The sequence below is a fragment of the Harpia harpyja genome, chromosome 12 (assembly GCF_026419915.1).
Source record: "Harpia harpyja isolate bHarHar1 chromosome 12, bHarHar1 primary haplotype, whole genome shotgun sequence".
Lineage (NCBI taxonomy): Eukaryota > Metazoa > Chordata > Aves > Accipitriformes > Accipitridae > Harpia > Harpia harpyja.
This window is the reverse complement of record NC_068951.1, coordinates 37,714,514-37,737,593: the sequence shown is the minus strand read 5'-3', so window position 1 is coordinate 37,737,593 and position 23,080 is coordinate 37,714,514. Positions and strand designations below refer to the sequence as shown.

At 36.1% G+C, this 23,080-nt stretch overlaps 1 protein-coding gene across 1 annotated transcript in view; it reads left to right on the top strand.

Moving 5' to 3' along the window:
• Positions 1–23,080, top strand: part of NAALADL2 (N-acetylated alpha-linked acidic dipeptidase like 2) — a 507,372-nt gene that overhangs the window by 338,687 nt on the left and 145,605 nt on the right. Inside the window, exon 8 of the mRNA XM_052804208.1 lies at positions 19,192–19,335. Coding sequence (XP_052660168.1) covers positions 19,192–19,335 — 144 coding nt within the window. The remainder of the gene's footprint in view (positions 1–19,191; positions 19,336–23,080) is intronic.

Sequence of the window (23,080 nt, the reverse complement as noted above, 5' to 3'; positions counted from 1 at the left end):
GTGTTTATGGTTAAGAAATGGGTTAAGGAGGATTCAGCACAGACTCTGTCCTTTCCATGCAGGATTTCTTTCACATCAGTCATGTCTTTCAGTAGCTGCCCTGAGCATCGAGTTTGAATAAGAGTGTGTAACAGACACAGGTTCATTTCCTTCTTTGGCCTGATGAAGTCCCTTTGGAAATACTTCATGAAAAACACAGACTTTTGGGTACCGAGATACCTAAAGCAAATTCCACACACACTGAATGTGGCCAATACTTCTTTAAAAAAACATTTTTTCCAAAACCTGTGAGAAACAGTGCAATGATGATTTTAAGGAGCTTTTGATTTAAATGGAATGACTTTATAATATCAACCCTGGACATGAGATATATATTCTTAAGAAAACACATTTTTACTTACAGCTTGAAAAATACAATTGCATGCAGAGTCCAAAGAGCACATCAATATGAAGGGCTTCAAGTTAGGTTAAGGATAGAAAAAAACAGTAGTAATTGAGTTCATATTTGTGGTTGTTTGTAGAGGTTTGTATTGTGTTGACGAAGACTTTCTAGGAACAGGAGAAAATTGTTTCATTTTAAAATTCACTATTCAGAATATAGGGAACCAACACATAATGAGTACACTTCCAACCAGTGGTAGAAAAATACACCATTTTTCATTAGCTTTTAAATAGATTTGTTTCTGGCTTTTTTTCTTGGGGACTTAAGCTAGAGGTTAACAAACAAAATTGGAAATATTTACTTACTTATGGTAGGAGACAGAAAATTATTGAACAGATTTTAAAGGAAGTATAATTAGCCCAATTAATCTAAGGCAATACCTTATTCTGCTCAATAAGTTCTGATGGGAAAATTATTATTTAAGCAAGTTTGCATACATGACTCAAAAATCTAATTTTGTGATTAAATTATATAGGTTTATAGATACTTGAAGTTTCATCAATACAGGTCCTGTACTATCTAATTATATATACAAGAGAATTCTGTAAGGAAGATAAATACTAACCTGTAGCAAAATCATATTAATATATTAAATAATGTGGGTGATTGATTGTTCCAGGTTTGCTTTTCCTATGTTTTCTCTTAGCCCTTTAACACTTCTCAAGAGTCAGTGCCATGTTTTTCAACTGCCATTCATAAGTAAGACTGGATTTTTGTGAGAACTGAATCAAGTAAGGGGTCAGATTTTTAAAAGGACGTATTTCCTTCACTTTTGTGTTTTCTATCAAATTGGTGCAAGCAGAATGCACAGTCTTTCATACATACATCTACTTAACTAAAATATATTTAGCATCTTCTCAGCGGCTAGCTTTGTGACTATGTACTCAGCACTGATGAGTGAGATGACTGTGACTGTCAAGAAAGTAATGGAACATCTTTCATATGCCCTCTCCATGCTTAGTCCTGAGCTGCATTTTCAGTTCATTTTTAGAGGTTAACAGGACTTAGAATTGCTTAGCCAGATTAAACCAAAATTGAATAAAATTTAATTTTAGTTAAAACAGAATCGTAACAAAAGTAATAGCTTGTGCTTTTTCATGTAGTAATTTTTTGCTTGTTTCACAGCATTTAATATCTTTTCCACATAATTATAGTACTGATGTTCGTGCAAAAGCCACACATGAAGTAAAAGCACAATAAAAAAGATCAGCTCTCTCTACAGACTAAAGTAGTATTTTTGCCCTCTGATCTGTTATTATTTAAATATTAGACTTGTTTACTCCAGTTGAACTGCAGGCAGTAAAATGAAATTATGAATTGGTAACCTGAAATCATGTTAAGGAATACTTAAATTTTGGCCTTTTAATGAACAGTGATGGACAACTGAACTGTTCAGTCAGTTCTGTCTCACTGACTTAAGTGCTCTCATACAGCATACCGTGTTTGAGAATGAAATGTGCACTCTGCAGCAAGTACATGGGAAAATAATATTTGATCTTTGAGTGGCTATAGATATTTTTTCTGAGCAGAAAACTTGAGGCACAAATTGCAACTTTGTTACAACACTATTGGCAGGAAATAGTTTATTATAAAACCGCAAATGCTAGTTTGCACACTTGCATGAAATACAGTACCTGTGACAATAAAAAATGATGTTACATATTGTAGAGGCAATCACATAATACATCAAGTGTCACTTTAATGGAACAGTGCCAATGGAATTTACAAATGTGGCATCTATTTATTTCTACCAGTACTGAGAAGGAGATGAAATAACATGGAAGTGATGATTACTTGTGACACATTCCTTTTATGAAAATAACTGCTTTAACCCATGGTGTTATAATAGTCCATGTGTTCTTTTTATTTGTATTTCTTCATTTCTTTCAGTGAACCATATTTTTGTATATTTGTGCTTTTGCCTATCAATGTGATGGAGTTAAGAGCATCTATTATCTACTGTAAAGTTGTGGTGATAGCTTACCAGCTTTGTGCAACATTGTGTAACTTCAGGCAAAAAATCCGTGGAACTGAATTGTGACAGTAAAGTAGTAGAATAAGAATAGAGGCAACATTGAGTGTTGGATTATCAAACATATTTTGAAGTAAGTGCTGAATGAACTTCACAATAATGATTAAGTAATGTGGGAGAGTAATGCTGTGTCTTTCCCATTGAAGAAATCCTGGGTGAAGCTCATGTTAGTACAACAGCATGTCAGAGCTTGTTAACTCTACTTATAGGTAAGATTTATTTGCCCAGACTATGCTCTCCAGAAACATGACTACGCTGCTTCTAGTTCTGGAGCACTCACTGTCAGTGGCAGCTCTAGTTCATGTGGCATGGGGTTTGTGGGGGGGGGGGTGCGCGCATGTGCATGTATTCGTAGGCCATAATAAAGTCTTATTTAGGTGGCTGTGCCATCACACTGTCTTAGTTATTAAACCAGAAGCCTGTGTGAGGAGATTTTACTGTAAGATCCAGACACACACGAGTTCTGAGTCCTAAGTACTTTTAGAATTCATGTGTGTTTCTGTATATCTAACTTCAGGCATTTCAAGAGTCTTCTTGATAGATGTGGATGCTGTGGATCTTTGAAACCTTGAGGTCCCGTCTTCAGAGACAGGGATAGTCCTTGGAGATATCACAGGAGAATAAATTTTAACAGTAAGCCACTGAAAGGGAGAACGTTTATTAGCACCGCCCACATTTATGAAGTTTTCAAGACACCACCATTGCAATTATCTGTAACATTGATGAAAAAATTGAAATAAGGAATGTTGTGCTTGATACTGACCTGTAGCATAAAGAGCTCCTCTTCTTGGTACAGTTTTTGCCGATAGTTTGATTAAAATTTCTTCCATGGACTTGCGTGGTTTTACAGAAGACAGTCTGGTCTATTGCAGTTTCAGCGTGTGAAAACAATTGACTTGCTGCAAGCTCTTTGCTAGTACTTACAGGAAGGTGGTGAATCTGGAATATCTTCTGTAGTGTATTATTATATTCTCTTCCAGTACCACTCTTCTTACAAGAAAAAAAAAAAGAGGGGAGTTGCTTTGTGTTCAGTGGTTTAGTTGAAGTGCAAATGGTATGAAGAGTAAGATTTGCATAGGCATTTCTGTCAGTCTGTATATATTCTATATGCTGCTAGGTATCATTTAAAATTCATTAAACTTCAGGGTAACAGTCAAAATGAAACTAGTTATGTATTGATTTCTTCTCCTCCACTGCTCTTTTGGGATTCTTCTAACCTGTGTTCTTTGCTGTAAAAATAGGAAAAAAAGAAGAATGGATTTCCTGATTTGCCTGTGACTCAGGCGAGCTCTCCACATTTAACACTGCAGAAAGGAACAAAGGACAGTTCAATGCTGTAGTGTAGTTCTAATCTGGCAGTAAGAAATGAGCTAGGAAGAGTATGTTCTTTAAGGGAGCTGTAGAGAGTCTTTCCTTTTTATTTCTTTTAAAAGGAGAAGGGACTGAAAATTATTAAGGATAACTTGTATATGTTAATTATAAACAATGCTTTAAGGCTGCCTAAGACAATGGGAAAAATGTATGGAGCTTCTCTGCTTATATTTTGCTTCTGAAATGTAGTATTTCAACAGAATACCACATGTATAGGCAGAAAATTTTAGAACACAATGAAAGCTAAATTAAAAAGAGTTTTGAAATCCTTTGAAAAAAAGATAATGGAGGTTTCATCGTTATATTTAATCAGGTGAACAAATGTATCTGCTAACTTATGTATTTCAGTAGCTGATATCAGTATCAGGTTTTGGGGGTGGAGACACTGATGTGCCTAGTCTGCTATATGACTCCTATGGTATGCCATACTGATTATTTAGAAGGGAGGAATAAAGGGATAATATAGTTATACATTGAGATTCTGATGGGAAAATGGGCCACTAACAGCTACCTTAGGATAATACAGTTACACTGATGCCTTTCAAAATCAAAGCAACTGAGATTGATAACTTTTGGGTTCACCAATTTAGTAGTTTCATTTTGCATCAAAGCAGCTAAAATATTTAATTTTAAAATATCCAATAAAGATTTTAAAATATTTTTAACTGTAAAGAATTTTTAGAAATTCTTTTGGAAGATCACCAATTTTAATGTTTAAAAAAATCACGAAAAATATTGCCAGCTCATTTTAAACACTTAACTGTGGAGCAGGGAAGAATATGTAATGATAGTTGTATGTGCATTATCATGTTAATTCTCCTGGAGGTTTGAGGGGCCATTAGAAGAATATGGTCTGTACCTTTTCTTAAATCATGGACAGATATCTATTTTTCAATATTTTAGTTTTGTTCTATAAAGTTTCTATTTTTTTTCATCTTCCTTTTTCATTGTTCTAGCACTATGTTTTCCTTTTGTCTTTCGAAGTTGTTTTATTCTGTTAGTGTTTGGTCTTTTTCAGATCATTCTCTTTTTAAGAACCTGAGATCACAAAACTCCACGAACAGGTTACTGGCAGTGAATACATTAGTTTATATGTGAATATAAACTAGCCAAAAATATATTAAAAAAAAAAAAACACCAAACCAACCAACCCAACAACAGAAAAAAATCCAACACCCAAAGAACAAGAAAGTAGTGACTGCATGGTAACTTTGGGGGAAAAAAAGTTCATTTCAAACCAACTTTTTTTTTTCTACAGAGCAAAAATACAATACAGTGATTTACAGCTGTGGAAATAATAAGCTGTAACTGGAAATAGCACGGTGTGGGAGATTTGGGTGCACGTTGTTTTATACCTGTGAAGGCTCCTTTGAATTGAGGAGGAAATTTATTTTATAGAAAAATGTAATGTTAATCAATGAGGAGTTACTATAATTCAGACAAGGCAAACATCAAATTATCTCTGGCATTTGAAATAAATTTCAGAACATTGGATGATTGAAAGGGACACTTTCCATTTAAATTAGTTTTAAGTAATAATTTCAATTATAATATTTGTATTTTCTGCAGAATTTTAATAGCTATTTAATATTAATTATTTAATAGCTATAATCTCCATTATATTTGTGGAACTGTTGTTCTTAAGTATTTACTTTGAAAAATAATCCTAAGTAGCATTTTTCAAAAATTTATGTAGGAATTTGTGTTTATCACTGACTTACAATTTAAAACATGACCTTAAATATAATATTCTGAAACAATGCTGCTGTTCTACTCTTCTTTAAGAAGAATTTTTTTTTTGAAGTATTGCCTCGTTTTCTTTTTTGTTTCAAATTTTCTTTGCTTCTGATCTTCCTAACTCAAATTGTCCTTGAATTTCAGGGTGTTTAGCCTAAACATTACCTAGCTCCTCAACTCTTATTTCAACAAAATGATTTTGCATGGCCATCTCCAGTAACACAAGCTCAGTTGTGTATGTTACCTCAGTGAGGACACAAAGCTTCCTACAAGAGGTGGTTCAGGAATCATTTAGGGCCAAGGACTCCATTCAGAGCATTGAATGAATATTCACATACAGTGTGCTCTTGTGTGCAAAATAAAATCCAGTTCTCATGGGTGTTTGTAATAGCCTTCTGAAGCTGAATACAGCAGTTACAGTAGTCAGCATGAACATAATAAAACATTGCAAATACATAAGCAAGTTATTAAGTAAATTAAATACCAGCGTTTATATCTCTGAGGAGCGCTGCAAATAGATTACGGTTTATATGTCTCTGTTCTGTAATCCAAATGAACCAATGCGTCTTATAAGGTTTTCCATAGATTCAGAATTTTAGGATTGTCAGAGCATAGCTCTTTCTCCACTCTGTACTATAAACGGGATTAATTAAGGATCTTGAGAACACCTATATCTTCATTCTAGAAAACTCTCATTTGAGTTTGACTTGCCAGGATATTTTTTTTCTTCAGTAATTGTAATCAAATTATTACTGGTATGTGACCAAATATATGTACTAAATCTAATCTTGCAGGTGAAAGATTAATAAATTAAAGATGAACTCAGAACTTGGAAAACTTCCATTGCAATCTGGCTTTTTAAAAACACTGATTCTTCTCCTCTGTATTTAAGTATAGCTCTTTTAATTTGGATGCAAGCTCTTTAGAGCAAGGTGCAACCAGATAGAGATGTTTTTTTTTCAACTGCTCATGTCTTTGATGCATATAGTAGGAATTTAACTTGAAAATGAGCATCACTGCATTTCCAATGGCATGCTCCACTAAAACAATGTTGAATGGCATTAATATACTTTCAATTAATAGACATGCATTATTAGAAATTTTTTGACATTAAGATGATACTAGTAAAATTAACACTGCAACTTCCCTATTATTTTGATGTTACAATTAACCCTGCTAAAACAGAAAAAACATATTAATTTTGTATCATTTTCACACAGAATGTTAGAGGCTTTCTTGGTTTTAAACTGTTTTCTTGAGTTATCCTGTAATGCCAAAAAAAAAGTTGTAACAAAGTTGTAGCACATCAGGGATGCTTATTACAGCATAATAGGAGACTATTAGCTGGTCACTAATATTTACCAGTGAATTGTTTTGCCACGATAAAAACCAACAAACCAGCACTAGTTCGTATCTGACTCCCTGGCTATCTCAAATTCCTGAAATGTTATGTTTATAGATACAGAGTGGTTTTTTAAATCCAGCTATTATGTGTGAGGCCTAAGTTATGAGTTAGAAATTGTATTGGTACTTCAGATGGATAAAATAAGTGCTTTTGACTGCAAGGCTTTGCATCATCTTAGGGAGACACTTGATTCAGACAGCTGTGTCCCTGATAGCTTAAGGATTAATAGTCTAGAGTATACAATTACCAGTGTATCCCTATTTCTACCTATTCCGTTTGCTGTGTGTGGAGTTACAGTCTGCCATCACTGATTAGCAACCATTCCAAACCACTTCTTGCTTGGTTTATCTCGAATTCAGAAGAGGCAACGCACCAATTTGAGGCTTTACAGTTGCTGTTCTGCATGCAGCTCAGCACACCAGATAGCTGTGCTGCCATTCAGAGGGACCTCAACAACCTGGAGGAGTGGGCTGCCAGAATCTCATGAAGTTCAACAAAGGGAAAGGCAATGTCCTGTACAGGGGAGGAACAAGCCTACGCACCGGTACCTGTTGGGGGATGATTGACTGGAACGCAGCTTGGCAGAAAAGGACCTGCAGGTCCTGGTGGACAACAAGTTGAGCATGAGCCAGCAATGTGCCCTGGCAGCAAGGGTGGCCAGCAGCATCCTGGGCTGCATTAGGAATAGCACTGTCAGCAAGGAAAGGGAGGAGATTCTTCCCCTCCACTCAGCGCTGGTGAAATGACAGCTGGAGTGCTGGGCCCCCCCGTACAGAAAAAACGCGGACATCGCGGAGCGAGTGCAGCAAAGGGCCATGAAGATGACTAAGGGATTGGAGCATCTGACATACGAGAAGAGGCCGAGAGACATGGGATTGTTTATCCTTGAGCAGAGAAGACTTGTGGAGATCTTACCAATGTGTAGAAATATGCGGTGGGAGTGTAGAAGAAGATGGAGCCAGTTTCTCCTCGAGTGGTATTCAGGGGATGGAGGAGGAAACTGAAATACAGGGAATTCCCCTGAAGCATAAGGAAAGCTATTTTATGGTGAGGATGGTCAAGCACTGGAAGCGGTGGCCTAGAAAGGTTTTGGAGTGTACTTGGAGATGCTTGAAAGCCAACTGGGCAATGTCCTGGGCAACCTGCTCTAGTTGACTCAGCTTTGAGCTGGCGGCTTGTCCATGAACAGTCTCTGCATGTCTCTTCCAGGCTCAACTATTCTGTAGTTCTGACACTATCCAGACTGCTCCGTTTGTTTAGGGGCCATGAGCCACCTTCATATAATATGTGGACAATGCCCTCTGTTTATGTTTCAGTCTTCTCTGGTAATTTTATATGAGACTATTATCTTTTCCAATGGGGATTATTTTCATAAATTTTGCAGATGATGGCATATTTGCAGTTCAGAGATCCAATATGGAAACTTGCTAATTTCTCTGAGGAGAAGCTTAACAGATGGCAGTCAAAAGAGAAAGTAAGGGATTGGGTTTTGGGGGGTTTTTTTTGGTTTGGTGTTTTTGGTTTTTTTTTTTTACGACTGAAATGCTAATATATACAGTTATGAACGAAGAACTTAGAAATATTTTGCTGATAAGAAAACAAAAGTTGGCAAGGGGGAGCTACAGAGCTATGCAGAATAAGAAGAGAATGCAGTCTAGGCCATCCTGATTTGACATTCATTAACACAGTATAGAGATAAAAAGGAGAAGAAAAAAAAAAAAAAAAAAAAAGAAAAACCCTAAATGTGTACCTTAATACCAGAATGTAGCGTGAATAGAACTGTTGCTTTAAATCAGAGTATTCGCACAGAATAATAGCACCTCATACACCACTGCAGAAATGTTCCAAAATATCAACAGTAATCATTCTTGAGGTATGACTCAACAGAGCATATGTAAACCGGCATTTTTTACATATGGATAGACAGTGAAGACATACTGTTGGTTTGCCACAATGCTGGCAGGAAGGAACCAAAAATATATGCAGAAGGCTGAGTCAATCTATGTGCTGTGATTCAGTATTTATAATAGTCCTTGGGCTGACAAGGGGATTCTTGTTGCTTTTGATTCTGATTACGTAGTTGTGTGTATGCAGGCATCTGTCCATTAGGATCTGACCTGTAATTAACGTCTCATTTCAGATCAGTCATTACTCAACTATTGCATGGTTATGATAGATTTACCAGTTAGTTCTTTTATAAACCAGACCCTAGCACACTAACATTTCTTTTTTTTTCCTATGTGAGGATTGTATTATCTGGCTCTGATTTTTAAAATGTAAGGTGAGGTGCTGCTCCCTTACAAATCAAAACACAAGCTGCTTTTTTAAAAAATAAGAACCCTAGAGAAAATGGAAACTATAAAGTTGTTGTGTGTGTGCGTGTGTGTGTGTGTGTTTGTTTGTTTGAAACTGTAAGTAGTTTTTTAATTTATGTGCATATTTAAGTGTTGTTCTGTGCCAAGGAGCAGTCACTTTGTGTTGCAGAGGACAAAAGTATCCTGTGTAATTGTGGTTAGACAATACAAGGCTTTGGGAGTAACTGGAGGAATTCCTGCCCCCCCATCTACCTCCTCGCCCCAGCTTACCTCGTAGTCTGCTGATTCATCTGTTAAGAGCACTGCTGTGATATGGGTTGGGGAACTGATCTAGCTTTAAAGAACTTAAAGAAAGTTTGCTGATCTGGTTCATAGTATGGTCACTGAAACAATTGTGCTGGCACGAAGAATGGCACTGCAGTGTAGGGAGAGGAATAAGTAACAAGCTGTGGGAAAAGGGGGAGACTTCAAACCTTGGATGACCCCATAAGTCATCAAATTGAACATGGGACTTTCCATGATTTCAAACGAATATGGAAGAATGAATCAGAGAGAGATATTTTTGTAAGAAAAGCATAGTGTACCACAGATAACATATGCAATTTTATTTCATGTTGTCCACCAAATATATACAGACAGCACGTGATTCTGAGTCATTGCAGTGTTCACTACATGCCATAAACAAAATAATTGGTATCCTAAACCTGTCACTTTCAGTGTTTTCTTAGAGATTTTCTATTTCCATTCCATTCCTTGTAGAGTGTTACAAGGCTTTTATTATTTTTAATAACAATAAATCTCATTATTTGGGGTAAATAGGACTCCATGGTTGTTTGTAACCAGAACAATGATGGCATATGTAACCTGATGTATATTCTGGCTGCTGCAAACATATTTCACCTAAAGCAAGACAGTTATTTTGCTGTTTGTAGTCTTGATCATCACTGAAGGGAAGGAAATCTGTATCAGTGTCTCATTTCCACGTTTCTGGTTTGTTTCGTCTACAGTGGCCATCACCAGTGTAGAAAACCAAGGTTTATTTCATGAAGGAACAAGCTGTAAGACCAGCCCATTAACTCTTGAATGTGCCCGAAGTTGCTTATTTCTTGAAGTGGTTAATAGGAAACATAATTCATGCAGGAGGTGCTTTGTGCCTTATCTGCTGGTGTGACTTAATGGTCCCACTATTGAGCGGGATACCCATGCTTGGTGGCTACCGGGATCCTTTTTGCAGGAGGAAGAGAAATCTTTGATTCTGCTGGGCGACCATAAAGTGAACTGACTGATACGTTACTCCCTATTCTCATTCTTGCATCTTCTTCAAAAAGCATGGGAGAGAGAATAACCAGCCAATTACTATAACTAGCCATAAGCTAGAGAAAAGCTGCCTGCCCACTCAGATTGCAAAGGCTGCTGCATTATCATCTTTGCTGTTTTTCTCAGTGTGGGCTGCTACCAGACAGGAAAAGGAAACCAGTATCAGAAACTATGTAAGGTCTGACTGGAATACGGCACTGCAGATTGGAAAAGGCAGTTATAAAATCTGAGTATTATAACTTTCTTTTTTAAAAGAAACGTCATTTATTTACCTTGGAGGAAAAAAGCATTATGGAAGCAAATGTAAAGTGCTTATGTTCAAGACTAAGTATGTGTCTATGAACTGTATTATAAAATATGAAGTCTGGAATGGGTTTCATGTCACTTACGTAGTAACTTATGCTTATATAATCTGATGTTTTCAAAATTCTTGCTTTCAAAAAATATTTAAGGGAATGATCCAACCTTGCAGTAGCAGAATGTGGGATCCAATGACGTTTTCTGTGTCCATTTCAACACAGCAGGCCAAATTCATTAGTAGCACAACCACAGTCAAGGGAGTAAACTTTGAGCTAGGGCTGTGCTTGACCCAGGGTATATAGACAGATGGGATGGACCCACGTAGCTCTCAGACAGAAACCAACGTGTATTTTTTCAATGAAACTGATAAAAAATTCCATAATGCGTTTGGCACTTGAATTCAAAATGTTCTATAATATTTCAATTTTAAAAGCCACCTCTGTCAAGCTTAGTACATCAGTTTGATTTGTGTTCCCTCATGCACACACACGTACATACACACTTCCTTGTGAATTCTAGTTCAAGAACATCATATAGTTAATAGCCTGGGAAACACATTTTCTGGGAGCAACAAATAGGTACATTTCAAACATAGACTTGCCAATATAGGATTCATGAAGTAGTTTAAGAGAAAGATTTAAAAAGTCCAAGTATATGTCTGATACTTAATATTTTGGATTATGCAGTAATTCTGAACATCAGAGCAATCACTTCAAGCACACTTGCTTGAATTCCATTTGGTTAATACCTCTACGTATTTTAGGAAAATACAAAATATCAGTTAACAATAGATTTGTTGTAGAATTATTTTATTATGCTATGTTTGAATCACTAATTTGGTGCAAAGATTTCAAGTTTAAGTAAGAATTGTGGTATTTATTTTTGCAGTCCTTAATGCTACTTATTACCCAATTTAAGAGTCAGATAACATGGTTGCAGCACTTTGTGGTCAATTTTTTACGTGGCTAATGTTTTTGAGTGTTTCCAATGTTTTTGGCACTGATTATTTTCCCACAGACACCCTTACAGTGTGAAGTACCTGTGTTCTTAAATTTAATGAAGGTAGAAGATGCTAAGCAGATGTTTCAGTATTAAGAATACCTCAGATAGGATCCAAAATTAAATACAGAAGTTTTGAAGATGCTGGTTTGAATTCAGCATGCATGCAAAGAACAAATTATGCAGAAACTGAAATCTATGATTATTGGATTTTTTAATAAGCTTATTTTTAAGGTATTGAGGGCTATTTATTTTTTGTCTGGTACCCCATACAACTTCTGTCAACCCTTTTGAATATCTACCATCACTAATAATTTGTATGTCACATGGCCCAAACTACTCTCTGTCAGTGGAGAGTTTCTTTCAGTTCAGTAGCAAGACAAGCATTTGCTAACACATGAAGAACTGAGAACTACCTTATCCTTTCTCCCCTGTTACATTCCATTGTTACTAGGACATAAGAATATGTTTTAGTTATTGGTAATATGTGGAAGAATTGCTCTTTCCTTTTTATGACTTAGTGGTTACACAATTGCAGGATACACAAAAAGGAAAAATTTTACTTCCGTGTCAATTGGTGTAGAAGCGTTAAGTAATTTTGCTCTATTTTGGCCGCTTCTATGTCATTTGAATGATTAGGATTAGCTACTATAACAAGCTAAGTGGAAAGGGGGATTCAAAATGGTGGGAGTATTGTGAAAAGTTTTTTGTTTTGTTTTGTTTTTTATTCTTGCCATTTTATTAAGTACTTTTAGAAGGGAATGGGGGATTAATGAGATGTTTTTGCGTCAGTATGTCAAAGTAGTTTTGTTTTTATAAAATAAATGTGTTGCTTTTTATTCTATTTATCTTAAAAAGAAACAAAACTGACGGTATTTTTAAAGTACATTAAGTAGGCATTAAGACGAGAGATTTGCACTAAGAGACAGGGGAGTGACATTTTTTTCTCTTTCATATTGGTTAAGCACATTTCCTTGAGAGGGAGGGAAAAAGATGACAGTTCTAGAGGTATATTTTCTTCTCATATCAGCTATGGAATTTCTAGTTTTATCTTTAGGGACAACAGAAAACTGTTTAAAGATACAGTCTTGGGTAATATGTACCCATATTTGCATCCACTCCGTTGATAAAATGTGATGTAAAGAGAATACAGCAAATATACTTTGTAAAGCAAAACAATATCTCTATAGTGTTATGTATTTTTGTATGTATCAATGTATGGTCTTGTTAAATCTTGGGAGTTGATCACAGGTGGTGTGATATCTTTGTTTTTCTTCTAAACTCTTTTTGTTAACTCTTGACATCATGAGAATGTGGAAATTTTTAAAAAGTGTTTTTAAAGAAGTCTCCTTATCCATCACCAATGCAAATTAAAATTTCAAAATGTTTTTCAGATACTTTCTGAGTACTCTCAGTAACTTATTTTCCTTCTAGGTGATCCTCACTGCCTTTAAGTTCTGTATCTTCTGTAAATGTGCGTAAATCTTTTATAGGCACGGCCATCTTTCTCACCCATATCTCAAATCAGTACATATGTCCATGTGTGAATCGTGCATCCTGAAACGCAAGCTGCCACAGTGCTGTTGTAATTGACAGAACAGTTCATCATCTCCTGCTTCATTGCCTATAAAGCTGCTTTGAAAGTCCTTAGTTGGGGCTGCTGTTAAAATGCCTGGTTGCAGGATTTCAAAGTTCTTTTTTTACAAAAGAGAAGCAAATGTTTTTATCTCCCTCCATATTGCTATCAGTGGCTAGTGAAGCAAAGTACTTCAAAATTGATGTATGTTCCACACTGTAATTCTAGTGGATAATTCATAGAGAACTTCATAAAGACATAGCAGGGAACTGCTTGTTACCACTTCTACTCCATGGGCATCTGCTTCAGGTTCTGCTCTTCTCTTGAGTAACATTTTTCTATACCAGTTATTTTTCTTGTCCTTGATGATATTTTTAGCTTATACCCCTCAAGATTCTCTAAGTCTGAGGCTATGGTCTTCTCCTTCCCATTAGTAAAATCCATTCTGAGTTCCATTTTAAGCACCATAGGGCAATTAGCACCATTTTCTTTACTTTGGAGAGATGGAGGAAGACCTCTCCATTTGACTTCATATGCAGATAAACATGTATCTGACTTTAAAACTCCAAACACTGAGCAGATGTGGGGCTTTCCCAGAATTTCCTGTTCATAAGTGCTTGGAGAACAGCATCAGTTTTTCTGGATCAGCATTCTCACTGTATCCATTTACAGGAAGAAGTGACAGCCAGAATCAGTTTATTTTTCTTCCCATGTTTAAAGAGAGAATTATGGAAGGAGAAAAAAAAATGCTAGTGACTTTGTGAGGTGTAGCAGATGGGTACATTTTATATCAGAGGTTAGACGGGATCCGTATTCTGAGAGTCTGCTTGAACCAAATCCTGCAAAGTATGACTATACTCATGCTAATAGTGCCATTGAAAAGTATATATGAAGTCAATAAGATGTCTTAGGGAAAGGTGTTACTTTGTGGAATTATTCATTGGAAGAGCAATGTGCAAAACCAGCAGCAACAAAAAAACCCTTAAATCTTGATGTATAACGCACCAATGTGAACAGTGCAAGCCTTGTCTAGCAGTATTAATTGATAGTGGGAAGGCTTAATTGAAGGCTGCTTTTTGAGTAGGAAGAGTCATGTCTGTCTTAAAAATGCTGCTTAGGGACAGTATTTTAAGCAGCTGTAGCTGTAACAAAATAGCTGCTGCGCAGCAGAATTATGATTAACAGTAGTGATGTGGTTTTAGTACCTAGAGCCACCAATCAGGTGGTGGAGTCTCCCTGTAGTAGGCACTGCACAGTCCCTTTCAGTCTGGGTGTGTGGTTAGCTGTAAGTGGGGAAAACCACAGATAAACTGATTTTGCAGGGATGTGTAAAGAAATTATCGTGACGAGCTTTATGAGAAGCAGTGGAAGCCCAACAGCTGTTGAATGTATCAGCAAAGTTGGAGGGGAAGCTGTATACAAGTTCAAAGTGCAAATAATGTAAATGTCTATGATGTGTCAGGTTTTACATCTTTGGTTTTGTCATGGTTAGTACAAGGTCAAGCGTTGACAAAGGGCAGTGCAGAAGATATGCTGGGAATGCGTAAATGGAAGAATACCTGTTTCACAGAAATGCATTGAACTGATTGTTCACTTCAGGCAATTGAATGACAGAATCATCTTATTTAACCAAACGCACTTTATTCTGTCTCTTATGCTTTAATTTATTCTCATCGTGTGCTGTGAAGTCCTGTTTGGAGTGTCTATTCTCAGCATAAAACTGTTTGTCAAATTTCTATTAAGCTTAAGGTGAAAAATTAATGAGCCATTCACTTCAGATATTTCAAAACTAATACTACTCTATTACTAATGCAGCAGAAAGTCAAAGATGTAGGTATGTACAATTACAGTTCAGTGTTCAGTCAGACTATACTTTTTTCCATATTTTAGGGGGACGTCATTAAAACAGTATTTCGGGTCATAGAAGGAATTATTTTAATGAATTTTGTCAGTAAATTTTTTTAGACAGTTTTATTTATTAATTTTTTGTTTTATCAGATCCTGGCAGAGGGTGACTAATAAACAGATAACGATGAAATACAATATTCTGTCCAATCTTTCTCTGAATCTGGAATTTAAATAAAAATGAACAGAAAGTTGATTCTATAGCACAAACTTTTTAGACAAAAATAAATAAAATCCTAATTGCGTAACACTGAAGAAATTGTGGGTGAAGCAATATTCTTTTGACTAGAGAAGTATGACATTGTGACTAACTTCTGTTTCATGTGCTCTGATTTTTCAGCCTTGACAAGTCATTGAAACGATGGTAAAATTGTACTTTAACCCAGAATTGAGTGGCATATGGTACACAAGTAATATTGTTAAATTTTCCCAGTAAAAACTTTTCAGAAGTCTCAGAATATGTTACCAATACCAGTAAGTTAAGTGGTGGAATGCTATGAAATGCTAGGTTACAAGTGTGTATCCCAGACTGAGCAGTATGGAAACTGATGCTCAAGGTTTGTGCTTGCATTGAAAAAGAAACGACAAAACACAGTAACTGCAAAAGTAGAAAGGTAGTCCTCACTTTGTATGCAGAAACTTTCTAAAGATTGCCTCTTTTTGTGCTCCTAAAATTATCTTCATAATTCATTAGGATGTTTTTCTTCATGCATTCCAGTACGTTCTCCAGAGTCTTTCTTAAATTAATAGTGGTTTGGGGCCTGGCACAGTTAGATTGTTAGACTTGCATAGAGGAAGGAATTCTGTTTCTTGGAAGATTTTCATGCTATAAAACTAAATTTCATTACAAGCAAAATCTCAAATTTAAATTATTCTCAAAGCATTTGTTGTGCTCACAGATCCTGAAAGCACTTATGTGCTCCAAGGAGTTTGGCATCCAGCAGGGAAAGAGCAAGCTAGAATCTCACAAAGTTCTTTCGATACATTGGTTTCTTTATGAAGTTGCACTGCACTGTTTTGCAGTTGGAACAGCACCAAGCCCATGAGTATTTAAAAACTGAATGATTGTGCTTTAACTAGTAGCCCTGGAAACCTCCAGATTTTTCAGTGTGCACTGTGTTTTACTGGGGAGATTTGTCTTGAATCTTTCACTTTTGAATCCTGATCATGATGCAGATAGCTTTTCTTAGTCTCCTAAATAAGGTACTCTCATGGCAACTAATAAATGGCTGGCAGAGGGAAAGGAGTTCTTACTTTTTTTTTTTTTCTTAAAGCATTTTTTAATCTTAATTCCAGAAAAAAAACTGCCGTTTTCTAAGTAGTTCAGGAAGTTCAGTTACTAGAGAATCGTATAGAAATCAGGCCTGGAAAACATGTCAAGAGGTCATCTAATCTAGCACCTTCCCTCAGGGAGGGGATCAACCATATTTATGTAATTCCTGACAGATGTTTGTTTAATCTTTTCTTTAAAAAGATTTCGGTTGTAGAGATTTTACCACCTGCTTAGCCAAGTCTTCATGAATTCCTCCTATTAGAAAGTTCTTCTTCCAGATAACTTAAATCTCCCTTTCTATATTTTAAATTTTTTTTTTCTTTTTTTTTTTTTTGTCCCATACTTCAAACTCCATCTTATATTGTGAAATGATTAATTTTTAAACATGGGAGGTTTTCTCCTCTAAGTTGTTCTCAAAAGTGTATCTTTCACAGTTTATTCAGGTGTGAAGCTCAAGGTATGGGTAGATGGAGAAAGGAGAGAAGCTTTTCATCTGCAACGTTTTGAGCTTCATTTCTCCTGTAACACAGTCTGTAGATTGACAAACAGCAGACAGAAAATAATGTCTCAGTTACACATCTCTGATGGATATTTTATGATTCTTTTTGATTCCAGAAACAGACTCTCAAAGCTTGAGCAAACTGATTTTACCATCAATTTTCTGAAGTAACAACTTTGAGAGATTTTTCAACCCTGCCCAACTTTGATAAGACAAAACTTTTTCTAAATTTGAACCAGTTTCACCTTTCCACTTAAAAATTTGTCTGAATCTTTCAGAGTGAACACTGGTAACATTTCCACTGTGTATTAAAGCTGAACAACACTTTTTTTTCCCATAGTTAAATGTTATAGCCTTGGTTGATTTTTGCATTATGATTAAGGGCACACTGTAAGAAGTCTCAGGAGCTTTTAGCACAAAAACAAATTAAAAAAAAGGAGGATGTGTGTGGATTTTTTATATTGTGGTTCAGTAACAATGCTCCTGATAGTAATTTTATAGAAATTTATTAGAATATGTGCTGCTGATTTCTGATAGCTTCTTCCCTTTGTGACTGTAGTCACACAGGATGTAAAGGATGCCTTCTGTTTGTAAAGAGCTCCATGTCAACACAAAGTGTGGTATTTGTTTCGCAGAGGTCTCGGAGAGAGGCCTTGTATTCTGAATCTCTAGTTGGAAGTTTGGAAATGATTCAGTATGGGCAGGTATATCAGAAGGCTTTTAGATTTTTGCAGGTTGTTCTAGAGCTGTTTTCTGCCCTGTGCTATGAACCTCCCCTCCTTTTCCATGCTGGGTTTTTTGTCTGCAAGACTATTCTTGCTTTCCATGGGAAGCGATGATGCCTTTATTAGGCCAGCTGAAATAGTTGAGAAAATCAGATGAGCATTTTGTCCTGAAGTGCTTCAGAGCATTTCCATATGCAGAGTTTGCCTTTTTTTTCCAGTTCTGTCAGTTGGTCTCCCAAAATATCTCATCTCATCAGAAACCTTCCGATGCTTATGTGTTGGACAATCGTGTGTATGGAAACTCACATTTTTTCAGTTAAAGGGAGATTTTAAAATATGCTGAGAGAATCTGCTGATACCGTGAGGTTTGTGCTGTGGCTTCTTAAGATCTTAAAGCTGTATATGAAGTATTCTGATGCTTTCTGATCCGTACCTTCCTCCACTTGATGTGTCTGTTTAGTATGCTCTTATTCCAGACCTCCTTCAGGTGAGCCTTCAACCTTCCATCATGGAAACACACCTGCATTTATAAAATAAATTATAGTCAGTTTAGCTGCATTGAACTCGCTTTGAGTCAATGAGATAATCAGATTATATTCTTTAAAAGAGGAAGGTATATATAAAGATTTTCAGGCTTTTTGGTATATGCAGGGAAGCACATCTCATCAAGTTGCCCGTATATCATCAACGTGCATCCTCTGTGGTGTGTTTCTTGTCAAAGTTCTCACAAAACCTTGTTTGTGTGATAGCTCGCCCCTTGAACAGTTTTAGTGCTAAGTGCTAAGCACAACTTCTGTAGAATTTAAACATTTTGGCATCCCTAGCAAAACGGAACAGCCTTATCAGTAGTAGCGTCATTCAGTGCAGACAGATACTTATGCATGATTTCAGACTGTTTAAATGTCCGCTCTTCCCTGTAAGGCCTACTTGAATTTGTAAGTTATTGCTGATCAGTAATCCTATTCTTCACCGATTCCTTTAACTACACAGCAACTTCATTTGTTGTGTTTAAGTCACATACAATCCAATGTCTCCTTGGACTCTTTGACAGTTTTTTTTCTTGTGGAACTATTCCCCAAATACTATAATATATACACGTATTTTTGTGGCACATATTCTTGAAGGGATTTTTTTTTTCTTTTTTTCAGTAAGTTTAGTACAAAATAATGGCTGCTTATCTAAATCGGTTGTTTTAAGCTGTATTGTAGACATTTGCTTTTTTTGTTTGGTTTATGCAGAAGAGAAATCTTCTAATTCTCATTTACTAAATTGCTGTTTTCTTTCTGTTGTTTAAGAGGGAAGCTACAGACAAAATCGACTGAACCTCACAACACTGTTAGTACAACCAATTTCTACAGTGCTTGCCAAAAACCTCGTTTCCTTACCTGAGGACACTGTCCAAAAAGATAGGTGTATTCCCCTCCAACTGCCAGCTACAGGTAATGCTTTTTAAATAATCTTTCCTTCAAACTGTGAAATGTTCTTCAAGGACTCTAAATCCATTTTCTATAACTGTATATAACTAAGAGGTTTAGCTGATTATGAGTATGTTTTCCTTAGCTGCTTTCTAGAAGAGACTATGAAGAATCTAAAAATTACACTCCCAAAACCTGATAGATGGAAGTTTGGGGTTAAAAAAAAAAAAAAAAAAAAAAAGTCTCTTAGTATAGGGCATTAAGCTCTAATTCTTAATATTGATTTTAAAACCCTCTGCTTAGATACCATCACTAGGGAGACTTTGTTAGCGCTGCAGTACAGTTTGTTAGGCCTTGTTGTACTATTAAGAATGTGATTTTAACATTAAGGCACCAGTATCGGTATTAAAGTTATTCTGTGTCTTTTTTCTGCCTCTGGCATAATAATATTATAATTCTAAACAGTGATGTGTCTTTCTGTGTTCCTTAATTTGTATCTGTTTTAGAATAAACAGTATATTGTTGTCTGAACCTTCAGGCACCTTTTCCTCCCAAGTTTCACCAAGAAAACGGTCATCATAAGAACAAAATACCTTGAGTAGTGCTAGATGTAATGAAAGAATGCATTCAGAGTATCCCTTCAGAGAGAATGCCATTAGCAAAGTCATACAGATTATTGCTTGAACAAACTTATTGCTGATGTGGAGGAATAAAGTGAGAATACAGTCTTCCAGCAAAGATCCTGCACGGTGTTTCAATGAAGGAAGGAACACCTTCCAGATAACATTCTAGCTGAGATGCATGTTTAAACAGTAATTCTGTCTTGATTTTTGTGTTGTACTAGTCTATCTTTCACCAGAAAAAAATGCATAAAAAATGGTATATTTTATTATAACGCCTCTTTAAATGAATTGATTTGAAGCGGTGGTCTTGGAAGGGGGGAGGCAAATTAAGTTAGCCACTGTATCCTGTGCTAAATGCAGTGATGATAACAGTAAAAGCAAATTTTAAGGACAACCATTGTACTATCACATATGTGCTGTATCACTTGTTTATTGCTTTTGGAAAGTTATTGCGGAAGAGGAATACAATACAACAAGTCATAAAAAAGGTTGATTAATTTTATGACTTGTGTTAGCATTTGTAGTTATACATACTAAAAAGAAAGGCAGAAAGAGCTCATGCTTCATGGCTTAAGCTGTTGAGGTTAGGCAGGACTATTGCTTTCCATGCATGACTGACCAGATATTTTAAAGATGAACTGATCTTCCCCACAACCAGTAGACAAAGACTAAATAAATGGGAAAAGGTCATTTTGGAAGGAACAAATGCTTAACTATGCCAGGTAGGATGTGTGAAGCTCGCTAGTATTATAGGAATTTTCAACAGCTGAAGTGTCTGAAGGAAAGCATGAATTTGGGCTGGCAAATGACACTCATTTTAGAAAGATAAAAGGCTGCGCTGTGTCTGTTTCTCAAAAAGCTTTGTGTGGAGGCTGCAGGACAGAATCACCTAAAAGGGTACCTTATGCTACTTTTTCTGTGACAGGTGCGGCACGTCTGTTTTATTTCCCTGAGAAGGCAGGAATTCTGTGTGGTAGAAAATTTCTGGAAAGAAAGAATATTCCAAGCTAGCAGTCCAGTAAGAGCCAATCCGTGCCCGGCTTACTCTGAGTGAATACAACAGCTTGTGTCTGATTTCATGTAAAGCTTCTGAACCTCAGTAATCCATGTGGGATTTTTTTAAAAATTCTTAATTTATTGATCAAGTAGGGTCTATAATAAGAAGCCTTGCCTAATTCTGTAATGCATTGTCATATATTTTGCCTTGAAATAACGGTGAAACTGTAGATGTGCCAGAGCATATAGTGTGCTGAAGTGTTCAGCAGCAGCCTTAATGGAAGAGATAAAAGACTGGTCTCATGATAAGAAATCTTGTATAACTATTTAATAATAACAATAATAGCAAAAGAGAAAATGCTGAACAGAGCAATGCATATGAGAACAGTGAAGGCTGAATTTGCAGTCTTCCTGTTGATTTGAAGAAGCTTAAGAGAGAGATTTCACTTCTGACATAGAACTCATCACTTATCTGTCAAAAGAGGTGAATGAGCAATTCAGATGATGGGTTGGCTTAAAATTTGTTAGAATAAAATGATCATCATTCTCTCATCAGTATGTTTCAAAAAAGCTGAACAGCAGATTCATCAGTAATGATTAAACATTTATATATAGTTTTCTCACATTGCCTCTTTTTTCCCTTAGCCTTGCAGTTTTCAAGAGACATAATGTGACAGAGGGAGTGGGAGGATATGGAGAGAAACATCTGAGATATATCGAATGCTTAGAACCTACAAAGCAAATAGTGGGAATTGAAGTTAGTTATTAGTTTTGTGTTAGTCGAAGTAAGTAATTAGATTTGCTTTTTGGTTAGTATGGTGCATCGTTGTTAATCCTCACTAATCTGAAATTCTGTAGCCCCATGAACTTTTTCCCAAAAATGGGCAATTAGAAGGAATTTAAAAGTGAAGTTTTATTGAGAAGCGGTATGCTTCTGAAGCTTTCTTTTTTTTACAGAATATTACTGGAACTATTTGCTAGAACATTGTGAAGATTGCTGTAAAACTAAAGCACTCCTATAAACATAAATGAAGAAAGTCCTGCTGAGTTGCAGTAAACTTTCTTTGTTGTTTAAGTTACCTGCCAGTTGGTAGATTTCAGTCAGGTGCAAATCATCTGTTTTCAATGAATCTCTTGAGTATTTAAAGTAAATCTGTGTAGTGGAATTTAATTTACAAAGTGTTTTTCATCACTAATGACCATGTACTTTGGTGTTAAATGGAAAGCCTGGTAGCCTGGAAGTCTGGTAGTTAAAAACACTAAGGAGATATATGTGTAATTTTTCTCTTTGGCTTGAAGTGTCAGTTTTCGTACTCATATGATTTGCATCTGAGAAGATAGAAGATGGCAAAGATCTAGCGTTTCACTAGTGATCAGTCTCCAGCTGTCTGTGGCAGAAGGGCAGACCTTAGGATTTCACAGACCAACTTGCATGATTAAATAGCTTTCATTATCATATGGTATTGTGGTGGTGCAGATATATATCTCTTTGTATCTGTCTGCACGCATGTGTGAATTCACCTAGGTATCTTCTATTGAATCGCTTTGTAAATGTTAAATTAATCAGTGATTAAGTGTTACTAAATCTTGTCATTTACCTCAAACTGTAAATGAACTTCAGACCGCTGCTACACACATAATCCCTTAGACATGAACCTTTGCCCAAGTCTGGGACTAGGAGCAGATCCAGCCGCACCTAAGCTCCAACAGGAGTTTAGAAAGCAAGGGGGTCTTCTCTGAACCTCCTGACTCAATGGGAGGGTCTCCCCTACCTTTCTGTACCCCTCATCTTTGTACAAATCATTAAAAATCAATTTTAACTCAATTGTAGTTTGTACGTTTCTCCCTTAATGTTTTATGTTTTCAGTCTCTATATAAAACATTCTAGTTTGATTCTAACCTGATTTTTCTTTGTACACTTCACCCAAGTATCAAGTAACATAGTGAACCTTGCCATCGAACTTTGTAAAGTCACGCTTTTTATAAATTGCTGTTAAATCATGTTTGCTAATACCTGTGATGGTGATTCTTTAAGCGGTCCAAACTACTCAATTGTGACAGGTATGTAAAGAAGACAGTGCTGCATTTTTCAGAGGTTGAATGGAAGCCTGAGGAATTTGTGTTGCCAGACTTGTAAATAGGGAGATCAA